The sequence below is a fragment of the Myxine glutinosa genome, chromosome 11 (assembly GCF_964187855.1).
Source record: "Myxine glutinosa chromosome 11, kmMyxGlut1.1, whole genome shotgun sequence".
Lineage (NCBI taxonomy): Eukaryota > Metazoa > Chordata > Myxini > Myxiniformes > Myxinidae > Myxine > Myxine glutinosa.
In genome coordinates, this window is record NC_136271.1 from 123,297,949 (window position 1) to 123,311,926 (window position 13,978).

At 47.7% G+C, this 13,978-nt stretch overlaps 1 protein-coding gene across 1 annotated transcript; it reads right to left on the minus strand.

Annotated features, from left to right (window-relative positions):
• Window positions 1-372: 372 nt before the first annotated feature.
• LOC144894350 (uncharacterized) lies at window positions 373-1,815 on the minus strand. The gene is made up of 2 exons (XM_078787093.1): window positions 1,578-1,815; window positions 373-1,439 (listed from the first exon to the last, which is right to left on the minus strand). Exons 1-2 carry the CDS (start codon window positions 1,731-1,733, stop codon window positions 591-593), a joined length of 1,005 nt encoding a protein of 334 aa, XP_078643219.1. The 5' UTR covers window positions 1,734-1,815; the 3' UTR covers window positions 373-590.
• Between the last annotated feature and the right edge of the window lie 12,163 nt (window positions 1,816-13,978).

The following is a 13,978-nucleotide window of genomic DNA, read 5'->3' on the forward strand; positions in this document are numbered from 1 at the left end:
GGCAATGCAAGGTGAAATGCGTACGGAGGGCGAAGTGAGAAAGCTCGTCCCTACCGTACGTCACCCCCGGTCACCTACCCTACCCTTGTAGTCTAGTAGGAAGACTAGGTCCCCCTGCACCCCCCGGAGATATACTTCTAATCAGTGTTTCTAGATTGGAAAAAATGTGTAGAAAATGACTAGCTATGGCCCCAAGCTGAAAAAATGTCCCACATACCATTTGTATGCAAATTACTGCTGCCATTATCAAAAAAACGATTTTTGACATATCTCAGCCAATATTGCAGATAATTGAAAAAATAAGGTGTCTAGACTCATGTTTTGACGGGTGTAGATCATGATAGAACTATTCATAACAAGATCACCTGTGTCTATGGTTTGCTAGTATGCTAATTAGTGCTTTATTTACAAAATAATCACAGTTTTACGAAATAATAGACTCATATTAAGGTCCGTCTACACAGACGTTAACACAAAGTTTTATTTTTCTAAATATTACAACTGTCAAAATAGTCCTAGCACTCAATGTGACCACTCTTCTCTTGCTTGTTTTAGATAAACATCATTAGCATTAGTGATTCTACACTGAGTCAGTCATCATCATTTTCATCGAAATCGTCAGAGTCAAACTCTTCTTCTCCTTCCTCTTCCTCCTCCTCTTCGTGCTCTCCTGTGTTCAGAAGATCCACCAGTGAGGTTGGTAGGATGGGACCACTGGACCACATTGGTTTCAACAGTCCTTCATCAGTCCTTATCCATCCTTGCTCCTCATAAGGTTTTGGCTTTTCGATGATAGGTTGATCGGCTCTTTTGTACAATGCTACGCGGTGGTTCACACGCTGGATGTGCGGCTTCAGGGCAGACTGGCATGGAGGAAGGCGAGCCAGATCAACCTTGGACTTGGATGTGAGGGTCTTGTCCTCTCCCACCATTTTTCGTAGCAGCTTGGCACGGACAATGTCCACTGATGACTCGCGACTCTGGCCGTACATCACACAGGTGAATTTTTCTAACTGCCTCTCCACCTCAGGGTTGGCATCCCAGTTGTCACCCAGTTCACCGAATGCCCTGTGAAACCTGGGATTCTTCTCCAGCTTTTTCAAGGGCCCGACTTTTCCCTTCCCTTTGAAGGCACTGGTGCAGTCTTCTCCGCTGAACACATAGTACCCCAGGAGAGTGGCACAGTAGTCCTCTCCCAGGGATTCTGCCAGCTCAGAGACGTTGACAAGTTGGCGATGCTTCCCTGACCCTGTATCCAGGTACACCGTCAGCTTGATGTTGTGGGCATGGTGGAGCAGGATCAGGAGGATGTCTGTGTCCGGTGTTCTGACTACAGCGTTCTTGTATCCGATGGTAGCAGCATGATGGAGGTACAGAACCACCCTGGTATCAGTCTCTTCCTGGTTGCTGTAGATCGTGGGGAGTTCACGTACCTCGACCTGAAACACAAAAAGGCACCGCATTTCAATCACCAGTCACTGCCAGTTTCAGATCTAGACAAACATCACAGGTAATCACCTTTTTTTCAGGAAAAATTACAAATTGAATCGCCATTCACGAAGGGCTTTCAATTTTACCTTGCCATTCGTTGAGGCAAGTTGGTGGGCCTTCCCCTCCACGATCAGCACAGCCATCTCTGTTCTCTCCAGCCTGGTAGCTGCCTCTTGTCCACTCCACACTTTCAGAAGAAGCTGGCACATCTGCTTTTTGTTGTCGTCATTTGCAAGGAACATTTTGAAGTCATATGGCTTCCTGGTTGCTGGTCCAGCCAGAATGATCTTCTCTGAGCTGCCCCGCCTCAGCCTTTCCTGCACCATGATTCCTCCAGCACTGTTTACAATGTTGCTGCCGTGCACACTGGTAGTGGTTTTATTCAAGTTGTCCCACTCACAGTGGAATACAAGGTTGCCCTCTCCTGTCACAATTTGTGGTGTACGATAAGTTGAGACTTCATCCAGGACCTTGGCGAGAGCAGTTTCCAACTCCAAGGCGAAATCGTAGCTCTCAGAGTGTCCAAGCCTGTGTAGTATTGTGGTGAGCTGTTTGCTTCGGAACAGGTGCCTTACAGTCACACAGAGGAGAATGTGCTTTGGTAACTTCCATTTTCCATCTGACACTGCACGGCACAGATCTTGTCCAATGGAGAAGACCAGACGCTTCACCTTTTCTGTCTCGATGCCCTCCTTGCCAGTCATTAGCACGCTGAGAAAGCGGACAAGGTCTGGAGGTAGGATGTCTTCAGGATTGAGCTCCATGTCTTCAGCTGTTGGTGGCCATGGTTGGTCTTTACACTCTCTGAAAGCCTGTAGAATACCCTGGCGAAGTTGGAGGGCAACATTTTGGTTCTTGTTTGTGCTTCCGAGTGTGAATGCTCGTGCGAGAGCATTGGAAACTGTTATGTTTGAGCTGTGCACAAGCCAGAAAGAAATGACATCACATTTGTCATGATCAACCTTCGTGAAGTGGATATGCTCCTTGATTGGGTCATTCTGTAGGCGTTTCAGTAGTTTCTCTGACCGATAATTTGAGTTCTCATATCCATTCAGTTTCAGTTCCTCGACATAGAGCAAGCGCAAGGAAGAAAGCTGTAGAACTTTATTCTGCTGGATGACCTGGGTTTGAATGTGTTCCAGTACTGAGTTGAATGCCTTTTCATGGGCGGCTGACATGCAAGCCTGCTCCTTTGGTGCTTCGGCTCTGTGAATCGCACGCTCATAGTTGTAGAATGCTGTGCGGAAAGCTTTAAAACATGACGGATGGTGTTTGGCCTCACATGCAAAGAGGTCTTTGTTTTTCACCTTTCGATGGAGTCGATAGAGACCCATTTTCTCAGCCCGTGTTTCGATTTGCTCCCATGCATTTTCTTTGTTTTTAAAGGATGGGAAGGTTGTAGGCCTCTCAGTATTGCGATGAGCATCTTTGGTCTCAACTTTCTCACAAAATATACACTCTGGCGGGAAGATGGGTTCAGCAGAACCTCCTGGTTTACGAGGAGAGTGATGCCATGATGAGGTTGATGGCCCTGGTTCTGTATCATCTCCCAGACGATGAAAGTGGCGGACAAAGTGCTTATAACACTTGCTGTGATATCCTACTCTTTCTAGGTCATCAGGAAGAGTTGCCGGGATCTGATCACATACTGATTGCATACGACATGGGGAGTCATGCGGTTGGTTGAGACGTCTATCCCGGATCTTTTGAAGCAGTTGCAGTTTTTCTGAAGCAGATCCTTTAATTTTACGGAGGGGCGTGAAATCCCCATGATCAGACATGGATGGTACATGAAGGATGCATGTAGGAGGAGAGCTTTGGGCTGCAGGTTCTACACTCCGTTTTCTTTTGGGCATGCTTGCTGTCGATGTCTACCATCACTGTTAAATGACAAATAAGAAATCACGAATGATGTTAAAAGTGCCTGTGAAAGGAGGCTCTGAGTTTTCAGTGAGGTAACAGAGGTTCTGAGTCATGTTCTACACTAGGGTACTTTTTAGCTGACTAAACCATGTTTAGTGGCATCAAAAGTGCTAATAGCTAAAACATCTAAATTCTTCCACACTAACGTTAGCTATCTAGGCCAATGAAACATTGTGCTAAGTTACTGTAGCTAGCTCAGCTGTCGTGCCTCTTTCTGGTTCAATTCATATACAGAAGTCAACAGATATGTCTCATGTTTGGCATTAACAAAAGTTTAAGTTACACCGACATTAGGAACATACTGTACATAGATGAGGCTAGCTTTAACGTTAGCTAACATGGTGCTAGCTGGCTCAGCTGTTATTCTGCCTGTTTATGATTTCATGCAGAAACTGAAGTCAAGAGTGTGAGTAACATTATAGTTAGCATCTTACCTGGCTAGATTGGAGGATGAATACCAAGAACAACACACAGATGGAATGGAAGACTGAACTTTCAACTGAGGTATTCAATAACATCAACGTTACCAATTGATACGAGCGCGCGACATTACCAATTGATACGAGCACGCGAGCGCGCATGTTACATGGATGGAAATGTAAAATGGCAGCTATAGCAGCACTAATTTGGATCTCTAGTCTGTCATTTCTGCACTGTGATTGGATAACATAAAAAAATATGTTTGGGAGTTAACAGCAGGAGTTGGTAGATTTTACGTGGGCTGGGTGAGAAACCTTTAAATAAGCAAGTGAAAATCTCTCGCAATACAAAGTCAATGGTGGGAAGAAAAGTTGAGTGGTACCAATGTTACTGCCAATGTCCCGCCCCTATGCAAGACTCAGGAGCATCTTGTTGACATTTAACCTTGAAAATACCTGGGTTTAGACCCCTTATGTACCATGTTAAGTTATCTGCAGTATTAACGTATCCTTATCATTTGTAAAACTGATTATTTTGTAATTACAGCATTAATATGCATACTAGTATACCATAGACACATGTAATCATGTTATGAATAGTTCTATCATGATCTATGCCCTTCAAAACATGGGTCTAGACACCTTCATTTTTCAATTATCTGCAATATTGGCTGAGATATGTCAAAAATCGTTTTTTTGATAATGGCAGCAGTAATTAGCATAAAAATGGTATGTGGGACATTTTTTCAGCTTGGGGCCATAGCTAGTCATTTTCTACACATTTTTTCCAATCTAGAAACACTGATTAGAAGTATATCTCCAGGGGGTGCAGGGGGACCTAATCTTCCTACTAGACTATTGCCCTTGCCCTTACCCCATATGTACAAAATCTACACATTACCAATTCGTCACTACTGTCACGTCTTCCCCATATTTCCCCTATACCAAATTCGTCACCACAATCCCTCTACTTCAAAATTTGCCATCACCAATTCATCATCAATCCTCATAAGGAGGGAGAGATGGAATTACGCACAATGTCACACCCACGTCATGATGCGTCTCACAATCCAAACAATTGCATCATAAAAAATAATCAAAACATGGCATGGTGTGGAGTACCTGTCACCTCAGGTGAGTGGATGCAGATGGTGCGAGGAGATCCTTCATCCTAACTATCCTCTAAATGACTTTAACACACTTTACACTACCCGTGGTCTTTCCCTGCCAATCCATTGGCCAACTTACACTATGGGTTCTAATAACCAATTCCCATTGACCAAACTGTGGTGCTTCTCCATTTGGGGTCTCACTACCCCGATTCATCTCCCGGTGCTCTAGCACAATTTCTGGGCTGCGACGTGTACCTCTCCCAACAGGTCTACCCACCTGCACACCTCCACCACTGTAGTTGCCACCCGAGCTTACCTAGCTCCTCACCCTAACCTAACTAACTGGGGACAGCCCCTCTACTGGCTCTGTCACCCCATGGTGCCCTCTGGCACTGGGCTACCCGGGTCCGTCCTCCGGATCCTCGGGCCCCATCCACAACAACTACTACCGGCTCCCAGAGCCCACCTGCGGCCTCACCTGGCCGACATCCTTACAGTGGTGGAGTGCCCAAACCAACTACACACACTAACAGGCTACACGCCCAGCCATTTCCACAACACTAATGCACCCATCCACATACCATTCTGCCACCCGCACCACAGATGCCAATATCCAACTACAATTTACCTGTACCCTCTACCTAACACTTACACTACCCGCCCCGGGTATCCGTGATGGGGGTCCACTCTTCCCCCATTCACACCTTCGCACCATCCACTCCACTCCACAATTTCCACCATTCTCACTCCACGACCATCCATTCCAATACTCCAGATATTCCACACTACCATTTATTCCACACAGCCACATACACCTGTTGTTGCACACCTGTGCCCTCACACCTGGTGCCACCTGCACCCTCCTTTCTTCCTGGACCATTTGGTCAACACAACACGCAATCACCACTACTCCCTCATACACTGCTCCACACACCTGTTCAGTTGCACACCTGCGCAATCACACCTGTTCCATTCTCACCTGTTCAATCCTCACACACACGGCATCATCTCAGCTAACTACTCCCCTCTGAAACTTGCGCTTCCCAGTCGTCCCTTTAAACTATTGCGCTCCCACGTCATTATAATCCACACGAATCTACCTGCGTCCCCACTACAGGTATCAGTCACTAACTAATCTTAACGTTACCTAATGTCATCTTCGCTAGATCCCTACAATATAACCTAACCCACCCGGGCTAGTTTTCACTGCCATACACCCCATAAGCTATTGCTCCTTTGCCCCACGTCTGTGAGGGATGGTGGATTTGCCATCCCACCACATCGGGGGTTTCTCACTATCAATTTTGTTCGTCCAGATTCCAACCAATTCAAAAATTTTCCAATTACTGCCAATTCTACCCACTATTATAAATTTCGTTTTAAATCACTATCACTATCACCATCACCCGTCTACTTATTACATCCTCTCGGTGCGCCAATTCACGTCTGCAGCCCGGCTTCGTACAGCCGAGCAATGAACGCGGATTCTTTTGTGCCGGCGGCTGGATGCGTCCCGCATTCGGGGCAGGGGCGGGGGCTTACCCGGGCCGAGATCCCACGCACCACCTCGGCGTGGAGCCATCCAATGTCCCGATCTCGACCTGCCGGCACGTCTCAACAAAACGTGGTCGCCATGACGACCCTTCCTATCCAGCTGCCCGCTCCGCCAAGTGGAGCCCGGACGCGGCCGTTCCAAGCGAGGCACAGCGTGGATCGCGTACGGCGGTTCTTTCGAAACCGCCGTGGTTCGGATCCCCGCTGGTCCTCGCGGCACGCGAAGCTGCCCGACGCGCACCGAGGGCCCGATTCGGCTATAAGTCGCCCTAACCGCTAACCTGGTTACCGTCGACGCCTCACCTGGATGCTTACATGCATACGCTACCCCTTTCTTGCTCATACATGCAGCCGTTTCCATTCTCCTCGTACCTTTCCTTACACACCTCGGTACACTCATTCCGCTCGCCGACTTGGTCACACACCTGACCACCGAACACTTTGGCACACATTCGTTGGTCGCACACCTCACCAACACACCTCTTCGCGCCCCCTCCTCGGTCACTTCCTCTGTGACAATCACAGGTGTGCTCTCATTCGCACACCCAACCACGTGCCTCACTACCAACTCAAATGTGCCTTCCCACACACGCTCTACCATTCCAGGTGTGCATCCTTCCGTTCCAGGTGTACATCCTCGCTCACCTGTCACAACCAACTCACGCTCTACCATTCCAGGTGTGCATCCTTCCATTCCAGGTGTACATCCTCGCTCACCTGTCACAACCAACTCACGCTCCGTTTCACTCTCACTACTCTCACCTCCACTCTTGACAACGCACTCACCCTTCCTCTCGACAGCGCACTCTTTCCTCATGCACCCGTCCGTTACACACCTTTCTCGCGCATCCTCTCGCGCACACTTTTTCGTTACTTCCTCCGTAACACTCACCACACCGCGCTTCCCTGTGCTCCCTCGCACACGCGCTACGACCGGCTCACTTCTGACGGCACACTCACTCCTCGGCGTGCACTTTTTCCTCACACACCCCATGGTCGGACATTCTCGCACACCTCTTTCTTCACACACCAGACCTGTCGCACACTTCACCAACGGCCTTTCACGAACACCCGGATCCAAACCAATCCCCAAGCCGACTGAAGCTTTCCTCACATCATATACATTGCCACTCACCTCCGTACTTCGTCTCCGCACCTCCTTTGCCACCTGCAAACTTTTTATTTGGTTAGTGAGCACCTCATCATGATTTGAACACAGACCTTGTACATATTCCATCACCTCCTCCTGGATTTCTCTTTTAGTTTCTGTTCGTCCCTTCTTAATTTCACTCACCTCTTCTTCCACTTCCTCTAATTTTTGTTTAACCTCTTTTATTTCTCGGTGCGTCTCCTCAAGTTCGTCCTCTAAGGCTACCGTGACCGTCTCTATGTGCTTCCTCACCTGCCGGTCCTTTGTCTCCATTATCTCTGTCACCTCGTCCACCCTCATTGTCAGTTCCTCACGTACCATCTGACATTGCCTCTGCGTCGCTATTAATTCGTTTTTTATTTCTTTTTGTGTCGCCTTTAACCCTCCTAGTACCGCAGTGTTCTTTTGAACCTGCTCCACTAGTTATTTTTGTCCCTCCGTCAGCTGTTCCACCTCCTCCGTCAGATCTTCTATTCCCCCTTGTAACTTTGCCGTATTATTTCTCACCTCTTTCTCCATACGCTTCTCCCCTCGCTTTACCTCCTCGCGTAGCCCCGAAACCTCCTCACTTACCCCTCGTCGTATTTCCTCCATCTCTTTTGTAGATGCCACCCTCATCTGTCCCAATTCATCCCTCTGAGCATCCAGTTTGGTTTCTACCCCGATTTTCACCTCCTCTATCTGCTCTCCCATTTGTTTGATTTCCCTGGCAGATTGTTCCCCTATTTCCCGCAATTTGTCCTCCATCCTATTTTCTAATCCCATTAACCCATTTTTCACCCCCTCTAACTGATTCTCCTGGGCAGCCATTCTGTTTTCCACCCCCGTTAACCCATTCTTTACCTCTTTTATCCCGTTGTCTAACCCCTCAAATTTCTTGTCTAATCCCTCACCGGTACCCCTCGCTTCGTCCCTCATTACTCCCAATTGCTCACTCTGAGCATCCATCCGGTTCCCCATTACCCCCATTTGGTTTCCCATTACCCCCATTTGGCCCCCTATCCTGTTTTCCATCCCTTTGAAATTATCGTCTGTTTTTACCATAAAGGCCATCATCTGTTTCATAAACAGGTCCAAATTCATTGGCATCTCTGGCTCGGCTGCCGCGACCACGGCCGCGGCTAAATTTGGTGCCGCTACACCCACGTGCGCGAGGACGCCATTTCGTGCGCCTGATACCCCCTCAACCACACCTTCTTTACTCTCCTCCACCCTTTCCTCCACATACATTTCCCCGAGGTCCTGGGTCGATTCCACCCTGTCTATCTCTCCCACCGACATCCGATCGCCTTGATTGTCCATGGCGCGATCTCAAAATTCGGGTTTTGCTTTATAAAACAAAATAAATTTCGGCAGCTTGTAATTTTGAGCGCGTTAAGCGCGCTTCGGGTCCGATTTCGGGTCCGATCTCCCTCCTCGACACCAATTGTTACTCTAATAGTACAATTGGTGTTCCAAAATTTGGGCCTAACAAATTTAGTCCCAGGTCCGAATCCAACTCCTCGACACCAATTGTTACTCTAATAGTACAATTGGTGTTCCAAAATTTGGGCCTAACAAATTTAGTCCCAGGTCCGAATCCAACTCCTCGACACCAAATGTTACAGACGCGGCTTTAGATGTTATATTGACCGAGCGGTGATGTATTTAACCGCGTCCGAACAGTTACTCCCCGATTAAAACCCGATTCCACCCGACGTTGACCAGATCGCCCCACAGATATTCAATCGGGAAATCTCTAAAGCGACCGAAAGAGAATGAAAAAGAAGAAGAAGAAGAATACGGAGGAAGAACAGATTTATTATACACACACAAGCAATGGATGGAAGAAGCAGTAACACAGCGAATCGTTAACTTACACTATTCATTTTTACTTAGCCCCAAGACAACGAGCAGGACAGGACGTTCACACTTACACAGGGGATAATGCAGGCAGGTAGGGCTTGAGGTGGATTGCTTGAGAGGGAGGCAAAGTCGGGAGGCCGCAGCTCGCAATTCCTCGCGGTTTTGGCGGAAAACCCTCCGTCGTGTATCCGCTGCAGTAGACGTCACGCGCTGGTTCGGCACACCTGCTCCTCTTCTTGGGGTGGAGCCGTCTCCCTCCTTTCAGCGCGTCTCTCCAAAGCTGGTTTCCTTGCCGAGTACCTCTCCTCTTTGGCTTGGAGCGTTTCGCATCTCACCGCTCCTCTTGGGGCAGCCTCTTTGCTCATCTCCCAAGGCCTCTCCCAAGTCATCTCTTACAGTCGCTTTTATCACCTCGAGCGAAATCAAGCCGCCGACTCCGAGGGCACGCCTACCGGGTCGCTCACCGCGGTGTTGATTGGCTGTTAGGGCTGGTTCACTCCTTCCCTCTTATGACGAGGTGGAGACACGCCTTTCTTCCCCAACCCTACCTCGTGGCCAATGGTGGTTGAAGAAAACCGCCCAAAATGCGGAAGGCAATTGGAAGGGAGGTTTTGGGGAAATTGGAAGGGCCTACGCTTATTTTGTTCGATACAATGCAAAGTCAATCTAGTGGGAAACACATATTTAGCCTACATGGAATAAGGAAATACACTATTTAAAAGATATATCGTGACCTGCGTGTAAGTTTCATGGAATTAACTAGGACGGCTGCGACCATTATTTACATTACGAGGATGTTACCATACTTTTGTAACGTTCACATTGTAACGTTTCCACATTCGTTACAATATATATGTATATATATATATATATATATACTAGCCGAAACCCGTGGAACATCCACGGAAGGGAGGATGTGGTGTATGGATAGAGTGTACCATTATGTATGGCATAGGGGATTTGCTTGTCCGAGTAAGAGTTAGGAAGAAAGATGAGAATGAAGAGTGCGTATATGAACAACGATCGCCGACACCGGCACAAATGCATGCTCTGGATTGTCCACTCAGTGGACGGCTTGCTTTCGCCTTCGCCTGTCCAATCAGCGGACGCTTGCTTCGCCTTCGCCCAGCAGACGCCAATACGATGGCGTCGTAAGATGGCGTCGTATCGGCAGTTAATCGGATGCTTTTGGGCCCCAACGTCGGCTAATTCCGATTTTTCGAGTATGTCTGTATGTGATAAACAAAGAGCGCGGTTCGTAGATCGTAAATCCATTAGTGCCATGGGCATCGGGTCACTGGGTGCGGCGTAAAAGGGATAACAAAGTCGAGTCCTTACGCTATTATTATATAGATTTTTATATAGATGACTTGATCGTCTTTGCAACACATCGATAATGTATGTGATACCTTTGACGATTGAGTTTATGATGGGCATCCTGCAAAAACATTCTACATAATAAATGAAGAGAAGTTTGCTGGACCAATACAATTATTTTAAAATGTTCGATGATGCTTTCACAGACTAAATAATACTTTAACAACAATGACAACAATGCGGAGACGCTCCTTGCTTATGGATATATATTAATGCCACAATTTGCCACATCAACGTGGTCAATGTAAGTTAACTTCGTTCGATCAGGCACTTGTGTTGTGGCGCTCAAAGGTTGCCCCCTGTCGGTTAACATTAGCAAATCGGTCATACCAGTCTTAGACGAAGCAATTCAAACGTATCAGCACATGGATGATGGGTAAAAGAGAAAAAAATAAGGGCGGTGAGAAATATTAGTTTGGTAAAGGACAACCTTACAAGCATCCTTTAAATCATCCCCAGAATTATTACCACAAACAACCGATACAGTTGGAAACTGTCCGAGGCTCGGTGACGATCCAGAAAAGAGTCCTTGGGACAAAACTCTGAGAACAACAAAATTTCACAACATAGTCCATTAATCGAGATCCTTCATTGAAACGAAGGTGGATACTTCGAGCCCTGGGAGGACTCCGTTGCACTTTCTGAATAATGTGGCCAATCATTATTATGGCCAAGATTCATCATCGAGACCAAGGTTCATCATTCAGGCCAAGGTTCATCATCGAGACCAAGGTTCATCATTGAGGCCAAGGTTCATCATTGAGGCCAAGGTTCATCATTGAGGCCAAGGTTCATCATTGGGGCCAAGGTTCATCATCGAGACCAAGGTTCATCATTGAGGCCAAGGTTCATCATCGAGACCAAGGTTCATCATTGAGGCCAAGGTTCATCATTGGGGCCAAGGTTCATCATTGGGGCCAAGGTTCATCATCGAGACCAAGGTTCATCATCGAGACCAAGGTTCATCATTGGGGCCAAGGTTCATCATCGAGACCCAGGTTCATCATTGAGGCCAAGATTCATCATTGGGGCCAAGGTTCATCATTGGGGCCAAGGTTCATCATTGGGGCCAAGGTTCATCATTGGGGCCAAGGTTCATCATTGGGACCAAGGTTCATCATTGAGGCCAAGGTTCATCATTGGGGCCAAGGTTCATCATTGGGGCCAAGGTTAATCATTGGGGCCAAGGTTCATCATTGAGGCCAAGGTTCATCATTGGGGCCAAGGTTCACCATCGAGGCCAAGGTTCATCATTGGGGCCAAGGTTCATCATTGAGGCCAAGGTTCATCATTAGGGCCAAGGTTCATCATCGAGGCCAAGGTTCATCATCGAGACCAAGGTTCATCATTGGGGCCAAGGTTCATCATTGAGGCCAAGGTTCATCATCGAGGCCATGGTTCATCATTGAGGCCAAGGTTCATCATTGAGGCCAAGGTTCATCATTGGGGCCAAGGTTCATCATCGAGGCCAAGGTTCATCATTGGGGCCAAGGTTCATCATTGGGGCCAAGATTCATCATTGGGGCCAAGGTTCATCATTGGGGCCAAGGTTCATCATTGAGGCCAAGGTTCATCATTAGGGCCAAGGTTCATCATCGAGGCCAAGGTTCATCATCGAGACCAAGGTTCATCATTGAGGCCAAGGTTCATCATTGGGGCCAAGGTTCATCATCGAGGCCAAGGTTCATCATCGAGACCAAGGTTCATCATTGGGGCCAAGGTTCATCATTGAGGCCAAGGTTCATCATTGGGGCCAAGGTTCATCATCGAGGCCAAGGTTCATCATTGAGACCAAGGTTCATCATTGGGGCCAAGGTTCATCATTGGGGCCAAGCTTCATCATCGAGGCCAAGGTTCATCATCGAGACCAAGGTTCATCATTGGGGCCAAGGTTCATCATTGGGGCCAAGGTTCATCATCGAGGCCAAGGTTCATCATTGAAACCAAGTTTCATCATTGGGGCCAAGGTTCATCATTGAGACCAAGGTTCATCATTGGGGCCAAGCTTCATCATCGAGGCCAAGGTTCATCATCGAGGCCAAGGTTCATCATTGAGGCCAAGGTTCATCATTGGGGCCAAGGTTCATCATTGGGACCAAGGTTCATCATCGAGACCAAGGTTCATCATTGAGACCAAGGTTCATCATTGGGGCCAAGCTTCATCATCGAGACCAAGGTTCATCATCGAGGCCAAGGTTCATCATCGAGGCCAAGGTTCATCATCGGGGCCAAGGTTCATCATCGAGACCAAGGTTCATCATCGAGGCCAAGGTTCATCATCGAGACCAAGGTTCATCATCGAGACCAAGGTTCATCATTGGGGCCAAGGTTCATCATCGAGGCCAAGGTTCATCATCGAGACCAAGGTTCATCATCGAGGCCAAGGTTCATCATTGGGGCCAAGGTTCATCATTGGGGCCAAGGTTCATCATCGAGACCAAGGTTCATCATCGGGGCCAAGGTTCATCATCGAGACCAAGGTTCATCATTGAGACCAAGGTTCATCATCGAGACCAAGGTTCATCATTGAGACCAAGGTTCATCATCGAGACCAAGGTTCATCATTGGGGCCAAGGTTCATCATCGAGACCAAGGTTCATCATCGAGACCAAGGTTCATCATTGAGACCAAGGTTCATCATCGAGACCAAGGTTCATCATTGGGGCCAAGGTTCATCATCGAGACCAAGGTTCATCATTGGGGCCAAGGTTCATCATTGGGGCCAAGGTTCATCATCGAGACCAAGGTTCATCATCGAGACCAAGGTTCATCATTGGGGCCAAGGTTTATCATCGAGACCAAGGTTCATCATTGGGGCCAAGGTTCATCATCGAGACCAAGGTTCATCATCGAGACCAAGGTTCATCATCGAGACCAAGGTTCATCATCGAGACCAAGGTTCATCATCGAGACCAAGGTTCATCATCGAGACCAAGGTTCATCATCGAGACCAAGGTTCATCATTGAGACCAAGGTTCATCATCGAGACCAAGGTTCATCATCGAGACCAAGGTTCATCATCGAGACCAAGGTTCATCATCGAGACCAAGGTTCATCATTGGGGCCAAGGTTCATCATCGAGACCAAGGTTCATCATTGGGGCCAAG

What these genes read in the sequence shown, in the direction of transcription:
- LOC144894350 (XM_078787093.1), bottom strand. Translation starts at nt 1,733, where the DNA reads ATGTTCCTTGCAAATGACGACAACAAAAAGCAGATGTGCCAGCTTCTT. An exon ending in TTGCCTCAACGAATGGCAAG is followed by an intron (nt 1,440 to 1,577) that starts GTAAAATTGAAA and finishes TTTGTGTTTCAG; the next exon opens with GTCGAGGTACGTGAACTCCC.